This window comes from Zootoca vivipara, chromosome 6 (genome assembly GCF_965207765.1).
Source record: "Zootoca vivipara chromosome 6, rZooViv2.hap1.1, whole genome shotgun sequence".
NCBI classification, from domain to species: Eukaryota; Metazoa; Chordata; class Lepidosauria; order Squamata; family Lacertidae; genus Zootoca; species Zootoca vivipara.
Window position 1 is genome coordinate 31,055,444 of NC_142589.1, and position 13,770 is coordinate 31,069,213.

Consider the following 13,770-nt stretch of genomic DNA (forward strand, 5'->3'; position numbering starts at 1 on the left):
ATTCAGCTCCTGAGTTAGAAGGGACCCAAGTTGGTCTGGCTTGGTATAAAGCTGTGTCCTGTGATCCTATGCATTTTGTTCTCTTGGTTTGCAAGAGGATGAGAAGGCGCCTTTGCTTGTTTAGACCTTTAAACCTCACCCTATAATTAAATTCAGGAAAGACTCAAATTTTGGTTTGGTTTTTGGCAGAATTTAGGCCACAACTTTATTGATTACAGAAGGTGAGTGGTTGCATAGGCTCTGGTTCGACTAGCTCCCTGCACCGCTGCAGGTAGCGCTGACCCAGGGCACCATCATAGGTCAGCCTAGGGTGAACACCTGGAATGGCAGAAAGCCAGGGACATGCCATGTCCACCACCCAGATGTCTCCCTGGACTCAGGCATGGGCATAACCCCTCTCAGGGTTGACCAAACCATTGAGTCCCTGGATTCCTTTAATGGAATACCCTTCACATGGGGTGGCGAGAGCGTTCCCCCATCCCTATCACCTGAACCAGAGCCTATCCGCAACCTTACAAGTTGTGACGATTTGCTACTTGGCAGGCAAAACACAACTGGCACCAGCCAGTCAGCCAAGTGGGGGAAATCCCTGCTGTGCTGTGCCCCTGTCCCAACGACAGACGACGGCATAACGAGGTCAAGCGCGCAAGCCCTAAAAGTAGGGAGAGGTGAGTGGGTGTTCCGATGCACTTACCAAAAGAGGAAGCTCTGAGTCACGTGCATAGGTCCCTTGATCCGTTTAGCTAGTGTCCCATTGGTCTGATTCAACCCAGCATCAAGGGACCTACCAATAGGGTGTTGTGGCTATCCAATCGTACCCACCCACAACACACGGTTCGGTTGCCAGGTCGCACCGCAACACGTGCCCTCTTTGAGGGAGGACATGATTTATGGAAACTTCTAGTTCCTCCCTCAGTGTGGCCTCATGCCAATTTTGCCTCACAGGAATGTTGAGAGGATTTTTTGTTTTTGTTTTCTTAGGGTGGCAAACTCACCTGAATGCTTTGGGGAGCAAATGCAACAAATTTAATAAATACTTAAATACAACTTTAACATATGATAGGTTTAGATAAAATCAATGAAGTGCCATAATACAATACCCCACTTGACCTAAACAAAATGACTTTTGAATATCTGAAAAGAGAGGTAGAAACAGTGATCTAAAACTATCACTTAACTTATTTGTTGCTGTCAGGATGTGCACTGCAAAGTAGCTGAAAAGAAAAAAAGGGATATGGCACTGTAATTAAATTGATTTATTTTTCTAGACCTTATTCAAGAAAATGAATAGATTTAATGAAAAACAGTTTGTTCATTAAATTTTGGAATAACAATGTGTAAGTTAAAGCCTTATCTGTATATGTGTGAATGGGCTAGCATTATGCTAATTATGTTAATCATGTTCAGATTTTATATCAAATATTATTATATCAAAATACTGATTTAATATACTGTATTATGTGTTCTCATATTTCCACCTCTGTAAAAACCTCCTTTTTGCAGCCCTCTGTAACTTTTCTCTATTGTAATTATTTATTAGGGTACTGGGGTTTTGTTTGCACGTTGCCATGGGCAAATGCATTGCTGCAGGTGTACAAGCACTGAAGTTTGGTGTAATGCAGTGATGGGGAACCTACATTAGTCTCAGCCAGCAGAGCCAGTGGTTAAAGATGATGGGATTTAGAGTCTAACAACATCTGGAGGGCCACAAGCCCCCCACCTCTAACGTAATGAATTCAGGACATTCTTAAGCTTCCCACTGCAAGAAAAAAGTAGAGAAGGGAAGTATGAACAGGAGGTAAAAGCAGTACCATGCATTTCATCTTAGATGAAATGGTTAAGGATTCATAGACTTGCCTATGAAATTGGTTTCTGGGCCTGTTTAAGTCAGCAGAACTTAGCTTCAATAAAAGCCTCAGACTGAACCAAAATGACAAGATTTAGAGTAAAGCATTTGTTAAACCATGTCTTTATATTATGATTTATTTGAATAAGGACTAAAGGAAACCTCTTTTTGTGGCAGAGAAAAGAGAAGCTTTTTATAGGTGAGAAACCACCAGGAAATAGCTCTGTATGCCATGACACCCTACCCCCCCCCCCCGGTAAATTATTATTCTCTTCAAGTCTTTTTATTTTCTAACATTAAAAAACGCTTCCTTAAGGCAGTAAGACACTGTGCAGAACTGGCACTGGTGGCATTGTGGGATTTGGGTGGGGTGATTTAATTTGTGGAAAGTGATATCCTTAAAAAGATTCTGAATGACTTCCAGATACCCCTCCCAATATAATCTGCTATTACAGCAGATGAATCTCAAGGGGTGTCCGGAGCATTGTCTGGTCCTGTTGTGTTGGATGAATTTCAGTTAGTAAGGCTCAAGGATGTGGACAAGGTGCTTGGATCAGTCAGAGTGACTGGACCCTTGCACCTCTTGGCTGGCAAAAACTAGCAGGGAGGGGACAGCTGGCTGGGCCAGGGAGGTGATTAATGCCTCCTTGTGAGAAGGGGTGGTATCTGCCTGCTTGAAGCATGCTCCTCAAGAAACCCTCCCTGGATTCAGAAAACCTGAGACCAGCCAGTCTCCCCTTCCTGGGAAAGGTTCTTGAGTGGATGGTCACAGACCAAAACCAGATGCTCTTTGAGGAAACTGATTTTCTAGATCCATTTCAATCAGGGTTTAGGTCCAGTTTTGGCATTGGGGCAAGATGGTTTGATCATATTACACCAATCCTGGGCCCAACTGCACTGACTTCCAATTAGTTTCTGAGTCAAAGTCAGGGTGCTGGATTTGACCTATTGAACCCCCAAATAGCTGGGGACTGCAATACCTCAAGTACCACCTTTCCCCATATGAACTAATCCAAACCCTACAATAATCATTGGAGGGTGGCAACATGAGAACGGCCCTTTTCTGCAGTGGCTTCCTATTTGTGGAATGCTCTCCCAGGGAGGCTCACCTGGCTCCTTCATTATGCATCTTTAGGTGCCAGGCAAAAACATTTCTCTTCAACCAGGTGTTCAGCTGATTAACAGTCTATGGCTTTTTAAAGGTGTTTCTGGGAGTTATTGGCTTGTCTTTGTTTCATTACATGTCTTGTATTCTCATTTTGTATTTTTCTGTTGTGAACCATCCTGGGTGTCTTCGGATGAAGGGCAGTATACACAATTTAACAATAGCAACAATAATAATCCTAGGTGAGAGTTCCTTTATTATAAGCAGCAGTAAGAATTCACAGGAAAAGTTACCCAGAAGGAATTAGGCAACTTCAACTCCTGTGTGGTTCAGATACATTTGTATTACAAGCTTTATTTGTTTATTTAGTTCGTGAATCGAACACTGGGAAACAAGAAGCAAAACATTCTTGGAATATAAATAGAGCTCAAGGCAAGCAAGGATTACTGTAATCATGTATCAGAATTATTGCATTATAACATTGGGACACAGGAAGTTCCATGGGCTAGTTTTGATGGACGGGATGCCTGAAAGATTGCCTGAACTTTTATATACCCAACTGATCACTCTGCTCTGCAGGTGAGGGCCTCCAGAAAACACCATCTTATCAGGAAGTCCATCTCCATAATGTAGGAATCAGCCTTTTAGTGTTGTGACACTTTCCTTTTGGAATTCCCTCCTCTTGAATATTAGACAGGCAGCATCTTTATGGCACCTATTAAATGCCCTCCTCTTCAGCAAGCCTTTTGCGTTCTGATCTTCCCTGGTCTGCATCTGCATTGGAATTGTTTTTAAGAGGTTTTCATTATTTCCCCACTAATAGTTTGCTACCCTGGGCTCGTTGGGGAGGAAGGACGGGATAGAAATTTTTATAAATACATAAATTTGGGAGGTAGTTGTGAAGAGCAAGTGCAGCTCCAGGGGGCTCATGCTGGTGGGCCCTCTGCTGGGCTGTGGGCCCCTGGCAGATGCCTTAGTATGCCTACGCTTGCTGCCAATCCTGATTATTATTTTGAATTTATATAACACCATGAGTGTGAATGGTGTTTTACAGAGTGCAGTTAGAACAGATCCCTTCCCTGAGGGGCATGCAATCTAGGATTGGAAATATGAGAAACAGTACGTGGTGGAGAGGGAAGTGGGTGGAGCAGTAAACAGGAAAACAACACCTAGTGATTTCGTTGCACATGCTTAGGCTGAGTTACAGGCTGAGTTGGAGTAATGCACAGGAATTGACTTGATATTTCTAGCAGCTTAATATGATATTTCCCCACCTTTTTCTTTCTTTCTAGGATCATAGTCATACAGATGTGCCTCAGTACCGCCAGGACCACTCTTTGATTATGAGATCCATTGTCCACATGACCGATGCTGCTCGTTCAGGAATTATGTCACCTAACCAGCTGACCACTATTAACCAATCCCAGCTCAGTGCTCAACTGGGGCTGAACTTGGGCGGGACCAATGTGCCACACACTTCCCCATCCCCTCCTGCGAGCAAATCGGCAACGCCTTCTCCATCCAGTTCTATAAATGAGGAAGATGCAGAGGACTCAAATAGGGTAAGTTCTATCATGTGTTGTAAAAAGATACCCTCTCTCCCACCACCAAACTTTGTTTTTGTTTTTAAGATGAGTTCAGTAAGGGCAAAAAGGAGTGAGTGGGATTCAGCTAAGTTCAGAGTAGTTCTATTCAGAGTTGAATCATTTCAGTGAGTCTGCTCTGAATAAAACGTAGTTGAGTATCACCCAGTAGCTTTATTTAGTGGCTTATCATAATGCTGCCGTGCTGCTATTCTGTGGCTTTTGGTGTGTGTTAATGTGGTGTAATGGTTCGAGTGTGGGACTTCACTGTAGGAACTGGGAGAGTAGGGTTCAAATCCCCACTCAGCCATGAAGCTCACTGGGTGAGCTTGGGCCAGCCACTGCCTCTCAGCCTCACCAGCCTCACATGGTTCTTGTGCAGATTAAATGAGGAGGGGAGAAAACCATGTATATTGTATATGGCACCTGGAGCTCCTTGAAGAAAAAAGCGAGAAATAAATAAAAGCAAAAGTTGCTGGTATAAGGTTCTTTATAGCAACTTCCTCATTTTCTAGATGCAGCAATTCTGACTGACATACCTGCTTGCAAATTAATTTTCATTTTACAAAACCAAAAACCTAATCATTCTTCAATAAAAAAATCAATAAAAAATATATTTACCTCTTTGGGAAAGCCTTGAGTGTGCTCTCAAATTCCTTTTCATATCAGATTAAATAGGTTTGCAAAGGATAGACAGCCAACTGAGAAATATCTCTGAACAATGACAGCCTATTTTGGGATGTAAACAAAGAGCAGATGCCCGATGGCTGGAATATCTATGTCTAACATAGCACAGTTTTGCATTTATTTGTTTTGTTACTTTGCAGTTATTAGCCTTGAGCCTGAGGGATAGAGAGCAGGTTATAGAAAGCTAAATAAAGAGATTGGTTGTGCAGGTTATGTATGCAGAATTCTTGATGAAGACCATGGGAGTTGAGCATGTGGAAGGCCTGAAATTAATCGCATGGATCCATCAAATGCCATTTCCACCAGAACTCTGCCTACAGGCTATGCAGGGCAGCTGCAGAGGGACTCATTGGAGCTCAGTCGTGATTGAATAATGACTCTATTAATTGTTCTGTGACCCGGAAAAAGGAACAAAAGCCATAGTAAGCAGCCTTAACAAAAAGGCTGAAAGAAGAATGACGAGTGGTTTCCTCCTCCTTTCATACTGAGTATCTTATTTCTGTAACTCATCTGATAGGTCATTGGCTTCCATATGGAACTATGCAAACCTCTAATGCTGGCTACTCTTGCTTGTGGGACAACACAGGGTGAAGGAGCTAGTGGAGGAAATAGGCTCATTTGGCAGGACCAGTAGGTGGGCTATGAACAAATGTGAAGCTCATTTGATAGGCTTCAACAAACAAACAAACAAACAAACAAACACCTCTTGTTTAAAATGGAAACCAGTGACCTATGGTTCTTCTTTGAGAGCATTCTAAGTGAGTGGCTCGAGGGCTACTAGCTTGGTATATGGTTTAAGTGGGAGCTGGTGTTGCATTGTGTCATGATTGTCAGAAACAATCTTTAGAATATGGCCTCAAATACTTTGTATAATGCTGTCCATAGACAAGACTGTTTCTGCATTTCCAATTGTGCATGAGCTCCTTCGTGCACCTGATATGGTGAATGTGATGCCTCTGATGGATACTTTAAAAATAAACTAGAAATGTAAGTTTCTAGCCCTCATGATCAGAAATATATTCTATGTCTTATGATTTTGAACTGGTTTTTAAAAAAATGCCTACCACAAAGGTCTTCCTTTTATTTCCCCTATGTTGTGGTCTTTTGGCATACTTCTTTTTCAAGTAGAGCATAAATAGCTTTGTGTATGCATAGCTGATTTTTATAATTAATATCCCATGCTGGACACTGATTTTGGTTTTGTTGCTCTTTATCAAGGCTGCAGGAGAAAAGAGAGCTGCCCCAGATTCTGGCAAGAAGCCCAAGACTCCAAAGAAGAAGAAAAAGAAAGACCCCAATGAGCCACAGAAGCCAGTGTCAGCTTATGCCCTGTTCTTCAGGGATACACAAGCAGCAATTAAAGGGCAGAACCCCAATGCTACCTTTGGAGAGGTTTCAAAAATTGTAGCGTCTATGTGGGATAGCCTAGGAGAAGAGCAAAAGCAGGTAACCAAGGGACCCTTTGGAGTTTGGGGGGGGGGAGAAAGGGGTGATGCACTGAAAGATGCCAAAGTCCTAATTAAACACTAGTGGGCTGATCCTTTTGACTTCATTAATTAGAAATGCAACATCGCGGGTCGGAGCAGTTATGCTTCCTATCATCCCAGCTAAGGATCTGGCTTCATATCAGCCCCTTGTCATTCTCTGATTGCAGTGGTAGTAGTAAGGTTGCAATATTTTAATTGACTTGATTGATCAATTAATCAATGAAAAACACTTTTGACCGGCTAAACAGTTCCCGATTTATTGGATGGTGGAGCATTGCACTGCAAAATATTGCCTTGAATGTAAGTACACTTACATAAAAATGCGAGGACCATCTTAAGAGGCATTCACTGTTCCCTAATGCATGGAAGAGCGTTTAGTAATGGGTTTAACCCTTTAATGACAAGGCTCAGAGGCAGAGCACAAACCTTGCATGTGGATGGTCCCAGGTTAAATCCTGGCTCTCTCCAGTTAGGACCTCTGTCTAAAACCCTGGAGACCTGCTGCAAGTCAGTGAAGACAGTACTGAACTTAGATGGACCAGTGGTCTGGTTTAAGGGAACTTCATATGTCCATGTTCTTAAAATCTCAGTGAGGGCTGAATGGAACTCAAGAGAGAACATTTCACAAGCAAGTTCAGAACATCAATGAAAACAAGGTGAACTTGCTTGTGAAATGTAATTGTGATGACATCACTGGGAGCAAACAAAACCCATTCAGCGCAAGGCCTGTTCCCTTACTCTGTGTTGGCTTAATTTATGCTCTGTGACATCATCACATAGTCGTTTCTAATTGCCTATGAAACCGCTTCAAATAAATGGAGTCAAAGAAGTAACTGATGGGTGATGTGAATGCAGACAAAAGTGGAAGAGGTAACCTTTGGAGGGAGGAGGATGAGTTCAGGAGATTTTTTAAAAAAATAATCTCAGCTCCAACGCCTTCCCATTTTAATGCTGAAAATGTACACAGTAGCAGTTTTGGCTCATTGTTTTAAAGGAGAGGAGGGATGGGAGTCACATACTTTTGTGAACCTTTTTGTTGCAGAGTTGGCATTGTCCCTTTTGACTTTCTTTGTTTTACAAGACCATAACATCCCTCTTTGGGCAACAACTACTTTATGGTGTGAAATTTAAACACTGAAGGTGGTGTTAATTGCAATGTCTTTTAACAGGTATATAAAAGGAAAACAGAAGCTGCCAAGAAAGAATACCTTAAGGCACTTGCTGCCTACAGAGCAAGTTTGGTTTCCAAGGTAAGCTCGATTCTGACTTCAGTTATGCTTCCAGTAGTGCCGTGTCTTCAGTGTGGATTCTTTTCACCTTATAAATAAATAAGCAGAGAGTTCTTTTTTTTAACCAACCTTATCTTTGGAGAGGGACAGTAATCTAGAGGCACTTGCTTTGCATGCAGAAGGACTGAGACTAAGTCCCTGGTATATCCATCTTTTATTCCTGTGTTGTAGAGGTTTGGATTAGATGACAGCCCTTCCAACTCTACAATTGCATTATTCCACTTACAAAAATCAGGTTGCTTTGGTCTCTGTGCAACCAGGACACCTTACAGATTCATTCATTCATAATTTTATTTGTATGCCACTTTTCCACAAAAAGAATCATGTTCAAAGTGACTTACATCAAAGAAGACAGGAACAGGTCTCAAAATCAACCATTGCAAAGAACAGCTTCATAACAAAACAACAACAACATAATAACAAATATAACAACGTACCAGAAAATAGCAAAATTCCAGTACTATATATATAACTGGGCACTATCCATTACGAGGCAGTGTAATATCAAGGTACTGTATACGCTGCATTATTTATTGAATAAAGCTCTGGTGAAAGCTCTTATAATAAACAGCAGTATGAGACTGTTGGCAATTTATTCTTTTGCAGAAGTGATTTGGTATCTGCAGAAATCAGAACCCAATGCAGAGTGAGTCTGTGAGGTTTTGCTTGTGGGTTTCATATCCCTGATAAGCTAAGCTGTCTTCAGATATTTGAGCGCTCCTCCACTCAACCAATTAATACTTGAAAGGAAGTTGAATCTTGGCAACAGGCTCCTCCTTGATGCCTTAAAAACATCCAGTCCTCCCCCTCCAAATGTCCCCAAAAGGCTCTAGCAGTGGTTATATGGATAAAGGGTGTGCATGATAAAGGTGTATTAAATGATGCATTATTTGTTTACTTTGTTGTTGTTGTTTAGTCATTTAGTCGTGTCCGACTCTTCGTGACCCCATGGACCAGAGCACGCCAGGCACTCCTGTCTTGCACTGCCTCCTGCAGTTTGGTCAAACTCATGTTGGTAGCTTCGAGAACACTGTCCAACCATCTCGTCCTCTATCGTCCCCTTCTCCTAGTGCCCTCAATCTTTCCCAACATCAGGGTCTTTTCCAGGGAGTCTTCTCTTCTCATGAGGTAGCCAAAGTATTGGAGCCTCAGCTTCACGATCTGTCCTTCCAGTGAGCACACAGGGCTGATTTCCTTCAGAATTGATAGGTTTGATCTTCTTGTAGTCCATGGGACTCTCAAGAGTCTCCTCCAGCACCATAATTCAAAAGCATCAATTCTTCGGCGATCAGCCTTCTTTATGGTCCAGCTCTCACTTCCATACATCACTACCAGGAAAACCATAGCTTTAACTATATGGACCTTTGTCGGCAAGGTTAGTCTCTTTATCTTGCCCATGGTAATCCAAAGCAACTTACAAAACCTACATAGGTGCATTAAAATGGTGTGTGTTTTACATTTAAGACATCCCACCCACTTCTAAAAGGCCACAGATAGTTAAAGGCCAAAGGCCTGGTTCCAGAGAGAAAGTTTTCTCTGAGGTACTAAAGATATCTAAAGATGGCGCCAGGCAACCAACCCTGGAGAGAGCGTTCCACAAATGGGGAGCCACTGCAGAAAAGGCGCATTCTCGTGTTACCACCTTTTGGACCTCTTGTGGAGGAGTTACACAAAGAAGGGCCTCTGATCATGTTCACAAGGTCTGGGTAAGTTTATATGGGTGCATGAAGGTAGATAGAAGTTTTATCTCCTTCCCTCATAAAAATGGAACCTGGAAGGGTTAGAGATTCAGAATAGAAAATAAAGATGTTCTTCTTCACACAGTGCATAATTAAATTATGCAGTTCCCTAATATGTAGTGATGGCCTCCAGCTTGGAGGGCTTTAAAAGGTGGATTATACAATTTTTTGGACAATAAGACTATATACTCCTACTAGTCATGATGGCTATGTAATACCTCTGGCATCAGCATGCCTCCAAATGCTATTTTCTGGAAAACATGAGGGGGGAACAGTGCTATCACACTCATGTCCTGCTTCCTGTTGGCTACTGGTTGGCCATTGTAAGAACAGAACCCAGGGCTAGATGTACCTTTGGCTTAATGCAGTGGAGCTCTTCTGATGTTCCTAAAATGGGGAGCTGCCTGACCAGTTATTGAAAGGACTTAAAAGGCACCATGTTGCCTTATAAGGTGGTTTGGTGAGTTGCTTTGAAGGAAAAATTAACAAATAATCTGTGACTGGCTAAAGGAACAAAATGCTTTTTTTTTGGACAGACTGGCACTGTTTAGGAAAGCAAAGCTGAAGTAAAAAGATACCTTCCCACAGTATAGAAAACTTTCTGGCTGCTATGAACACAATGGACTTGAATCTTGTTACTTCCTGTTGGGTTTTACTGATGGATTAATGTTTTTTTTGTTTGCCTTTTGTTTTAGTTTAGGCACCCCTTGTGTCCTCTCTAAGATGTGTTATTAAAATTGTGTTAGTTTTTTTAAAAAAAATTATTAATAAAGAGAAAGGAAGAAAAAGGGGAAGACGCCAAGGATGCTATTACAAGCCCCTTGGGTGCGAAAGAAATGCAAATGTGACAAATATAAATATAAACGTATGAATATAAAAACATAAGAGGTGGCCCATGTATTAATAGTCATGAACTTCTCTTTCTTAAATGCAGGCTGCTGCGGAGTCAGCTGAAGCCCAAACAATCCGTTCTGTTCAGCAAACGCTGGCGTCTACAAACCTGTCCTCGTCCCTCCTTCTGAACGCTCCTCTCTCCCAGCATGCGGCCACTTCTCCGCAGACTCTCCAGCAGTCGCTCCCCAGGGCGATCGCCCCCAAGCCTCTAGCAATGCGGTTGCCTATGAATCAGATAGTTGCCTCGGTCACCATTGCGCCCAACATGCCCACAAACGTTTCCTCCTCGCTGATCAGCTCCATGGGAAGCAGCATGGTGGGCACGTCAGCGTCGGCGCCCTCCCAGCTCAGCCCTTCCTTGCAGAGCCAGCAGCACCAGTTGCAGCAGCTACAGCAGCTGCAGCAGCAGCAGATGCAGCAGCAGCAGCTCCACCAGCAGCACATGCATCAGCAGATCCAGCAGCAGATGCAGCAGCAGCATTTTCAGCACCACATGCAGCAGCACCTGCAGCAGCAGCAGCACCTGCAGCAGCAGCTGAGCCAGCAGCAAATTCAGCATCACTTGCAGCACCAGCTCCAGCAGATGCAGCAGCAGCAGCAGCAGATGCAGCACCTGCAGCAGCAGCAGCAGTCTCAGCCTTCACCTCAGCAACATTCCCCAGTGGCCTCACAGATCACCTCCCCGATCCCCAGCATTGGGAGCCCCCCGCCAGCCCCCCAGCAACACCAGTCCCAAATACAAACCCAGACACAGACTCAGCTGTTATCACAGGCCAGTATTTTCTGAAGACACATGTTGCAAAGCTGCTTTGCATTGTGAATTAAGCAAAGGGGGACTGTTTACGGCTGGAAACTGTACATTGCTGGTGGTAGTTATGCAGGGATGCATAACAGATGAGTGAGTCTCTAAGCTGTCTATTAGATAGGCAATAAAGAACTACAATGTAGCTGTGTATATTCATTTAGCTGACTATAAATATTTGTTTCCCCCCCTCTCTTTCCGATCTTTTTAAAGAAAATGCTGTGCTCTCTTGTTTTCTTTATTTATTTTCAGCTTTACCCATAATATGTGAACTACATAGTCTTGGATATGCCTGGGCAGTGAAACGAAAAAGTTTTGGCCTTTTTCACAGTTCCAGATTAAAACTGATTAGTGAATGCACTTCAAACCAGTTTGGGTTTTTTGGGGGTTTTTTTTTTGTTCATGAAGTCCTAAAAAGCACAGTTGTAACTACCTGTAAAATGTTGATTGGATTCCATGCAATCACACTCGTATGACATGAGTAGTTGACGGTGTTTTTCTCTGTCATATATATAAAAATATAAAAATATATATAAAGATTAATGTAAAAATCATAGACTTTTGCCAAAGCTCCTTTTTCTCTTTTTAATATGTCTCCAGGAAGGGGGTGGGGAACTGCAAGTGAAAGTTCTTAAATATCAGAGCCCATCTTTACCATCAAAGCTATAATTTCTCTAAACACTTACAGTGCTTTGTTACAAAATATATTCTTACCCTGTTCTGTTCATTCCAAGTTGTTGTTGTTTTTTTTTAAAAAGATGTGAATATTCTATCCTGTGTTTGGGTGACAACTTTCAGATTTAATACACTGTATTTTTTAAGAAAAGGAAATGCACTTAAATGCACTGTTATTACAAAAAAATAGGTAAGAAGGAAAAAATGTGAGTTTTTAAAAAATATATGCTGTAATACCAGTAGACTATTTAAAAGAATTGCTACATCTGAATAATCAGTGTAAATATTTCCTTTAAAAATTGTAAGTTTTTCATATCATGTGTTGTAAAGTTTTCATAAATGAGGCTTTAATGTAAACACTGGTAACATGAATGATTTAACTGCAATATTGCTTACTGTGTTTTTATGCTGTTTTTATACTTTTTTATGAGTTATAATAGCAGCGATTGAGTTGTTTGTATTTTGCTTATCTAAAACAAATGCTTTTATCTTGCTATAGAATAAACACATTTCAGTAAAGAAAGAAGAAAAAAATCCAACCACATACCCCCAGTGTTTTGCAAAACTGAAATCAGCTAATCCTTAACCCTTTGAACAAAATACCAGCTTGCCTGCTACACCTCCTCCTCATACCATAACATTAAGCAGGGCTGTACGTGCCCACCTCAAATCTGGTTTGGTGCCTGGTTTGACCTAGTATGACCTGAACTAGCCCTAAGTTTAATTAGTATTTTAAATCCTAATGTTTGTGGTGGCAAAGGGGTTAAAAGTAGGCCAGGTGAGAGTTTCTATCTACATCTCCCACCCACCCCCTTCACCTTGCCACCCCCCCATGTTTAATTATGGTTTAAAACCCTAATTAAATGTGGTTGCCAAACCACCACTACTCTCAAGATTGCTCAGGGTGCACCTGATTTAACCCAGAACAATTGGCCTGATTCAAGTTGGGATTTGTCGAGAACTGGATCACAGCCCTAACATTTACACTGGCATCCAAGGCTGCTCTCACTAATACATACCTGCCAAGTTGCTGTCAGAGAAATAAGGGATCGGGCCAGGAATAGCAGACTGGAAGTAGCGCTGCCGCCATTTTGGAAGTGGGCGGAGCATGCTCAGAAGTGACTTTTGATGCTGCTTTGCCCAGTTCCAAAATGGCCGCCGCGCCAGAAGTCGCACTGCAGTCGTTTTGGAACTGGGCAGAGCAGCATCAAAAGTCGCTTCTGTGCATGCTCCGCCCACTTCCAAAATGGCCGTCGTGCCGGAATAAACCGGGGAAAAACGAAAAAAAATCCATTTTTTCAGCTAGGAACAGCTGGAAAAATGGGGATTTCCTGGGGAAAACGGGAGACTTGGCAGCTATGCTAATACAGTGTCATCCAATCCCAAGATCCACTGGGATGAGTGAGTTTAGAATAGGTGGATTGCTGAGTGAGCCTGGGCCATGAAGGCCCTCATTGCAGCCCAGCTGGAGATTCACTGGGGTAAGTCTCTTAGCCAGGGTTCTGCCAAAACCAGCAGAACCAAGAGTAGGGTAATCTTGCAAAGGGGCATTCGGGGTGTGTGTGTGTGCAGCAGGGGCAGACTTGCATCTGTTCAAAATCCCTGTCGACTCAGCAGAACCTGACACTGGCAAAAAGGATGGTGAAAGTTCAAACTTTACTTC

The 13,770-nt window shown here is 42.4% G+C and overlaps 1 protein-coding gene across 1 annotated transcript in view; it reads left to right on the forward strand.

Annotated features, from left to right (window-relative positions):
• TOX3 (TOX high mobility group box family member 3) overlaps positions 1-12,493 on the forward strand; it is a 99,451-nt gene extending 86,958 nt beyond the window's left edge. The window contains exons 4-7 of the mRNA XM_035120017.3: positions 4,244-4,513; positions 6,440-6,667; positions 7,878-7,958; positions 10,671-12,493. Coding sequence (XP_034975908.2) covers positions 4,244-4,513; positions 6,440-6,667; positions 7,878-7,958; positions 10,671-11,417 — 1,326 coding nt within the window. The 3' untranslated portion in view covers positions 11,418-12,493. The remainder of the gene's footprint in view (positions 1-4,243; positions 4,514-6,439; positions 6,668-7,877; positions 7,959-10,670) is intronic.
• Positions 12,494-13,770: the final 1,277 nt, after the last annotated feature.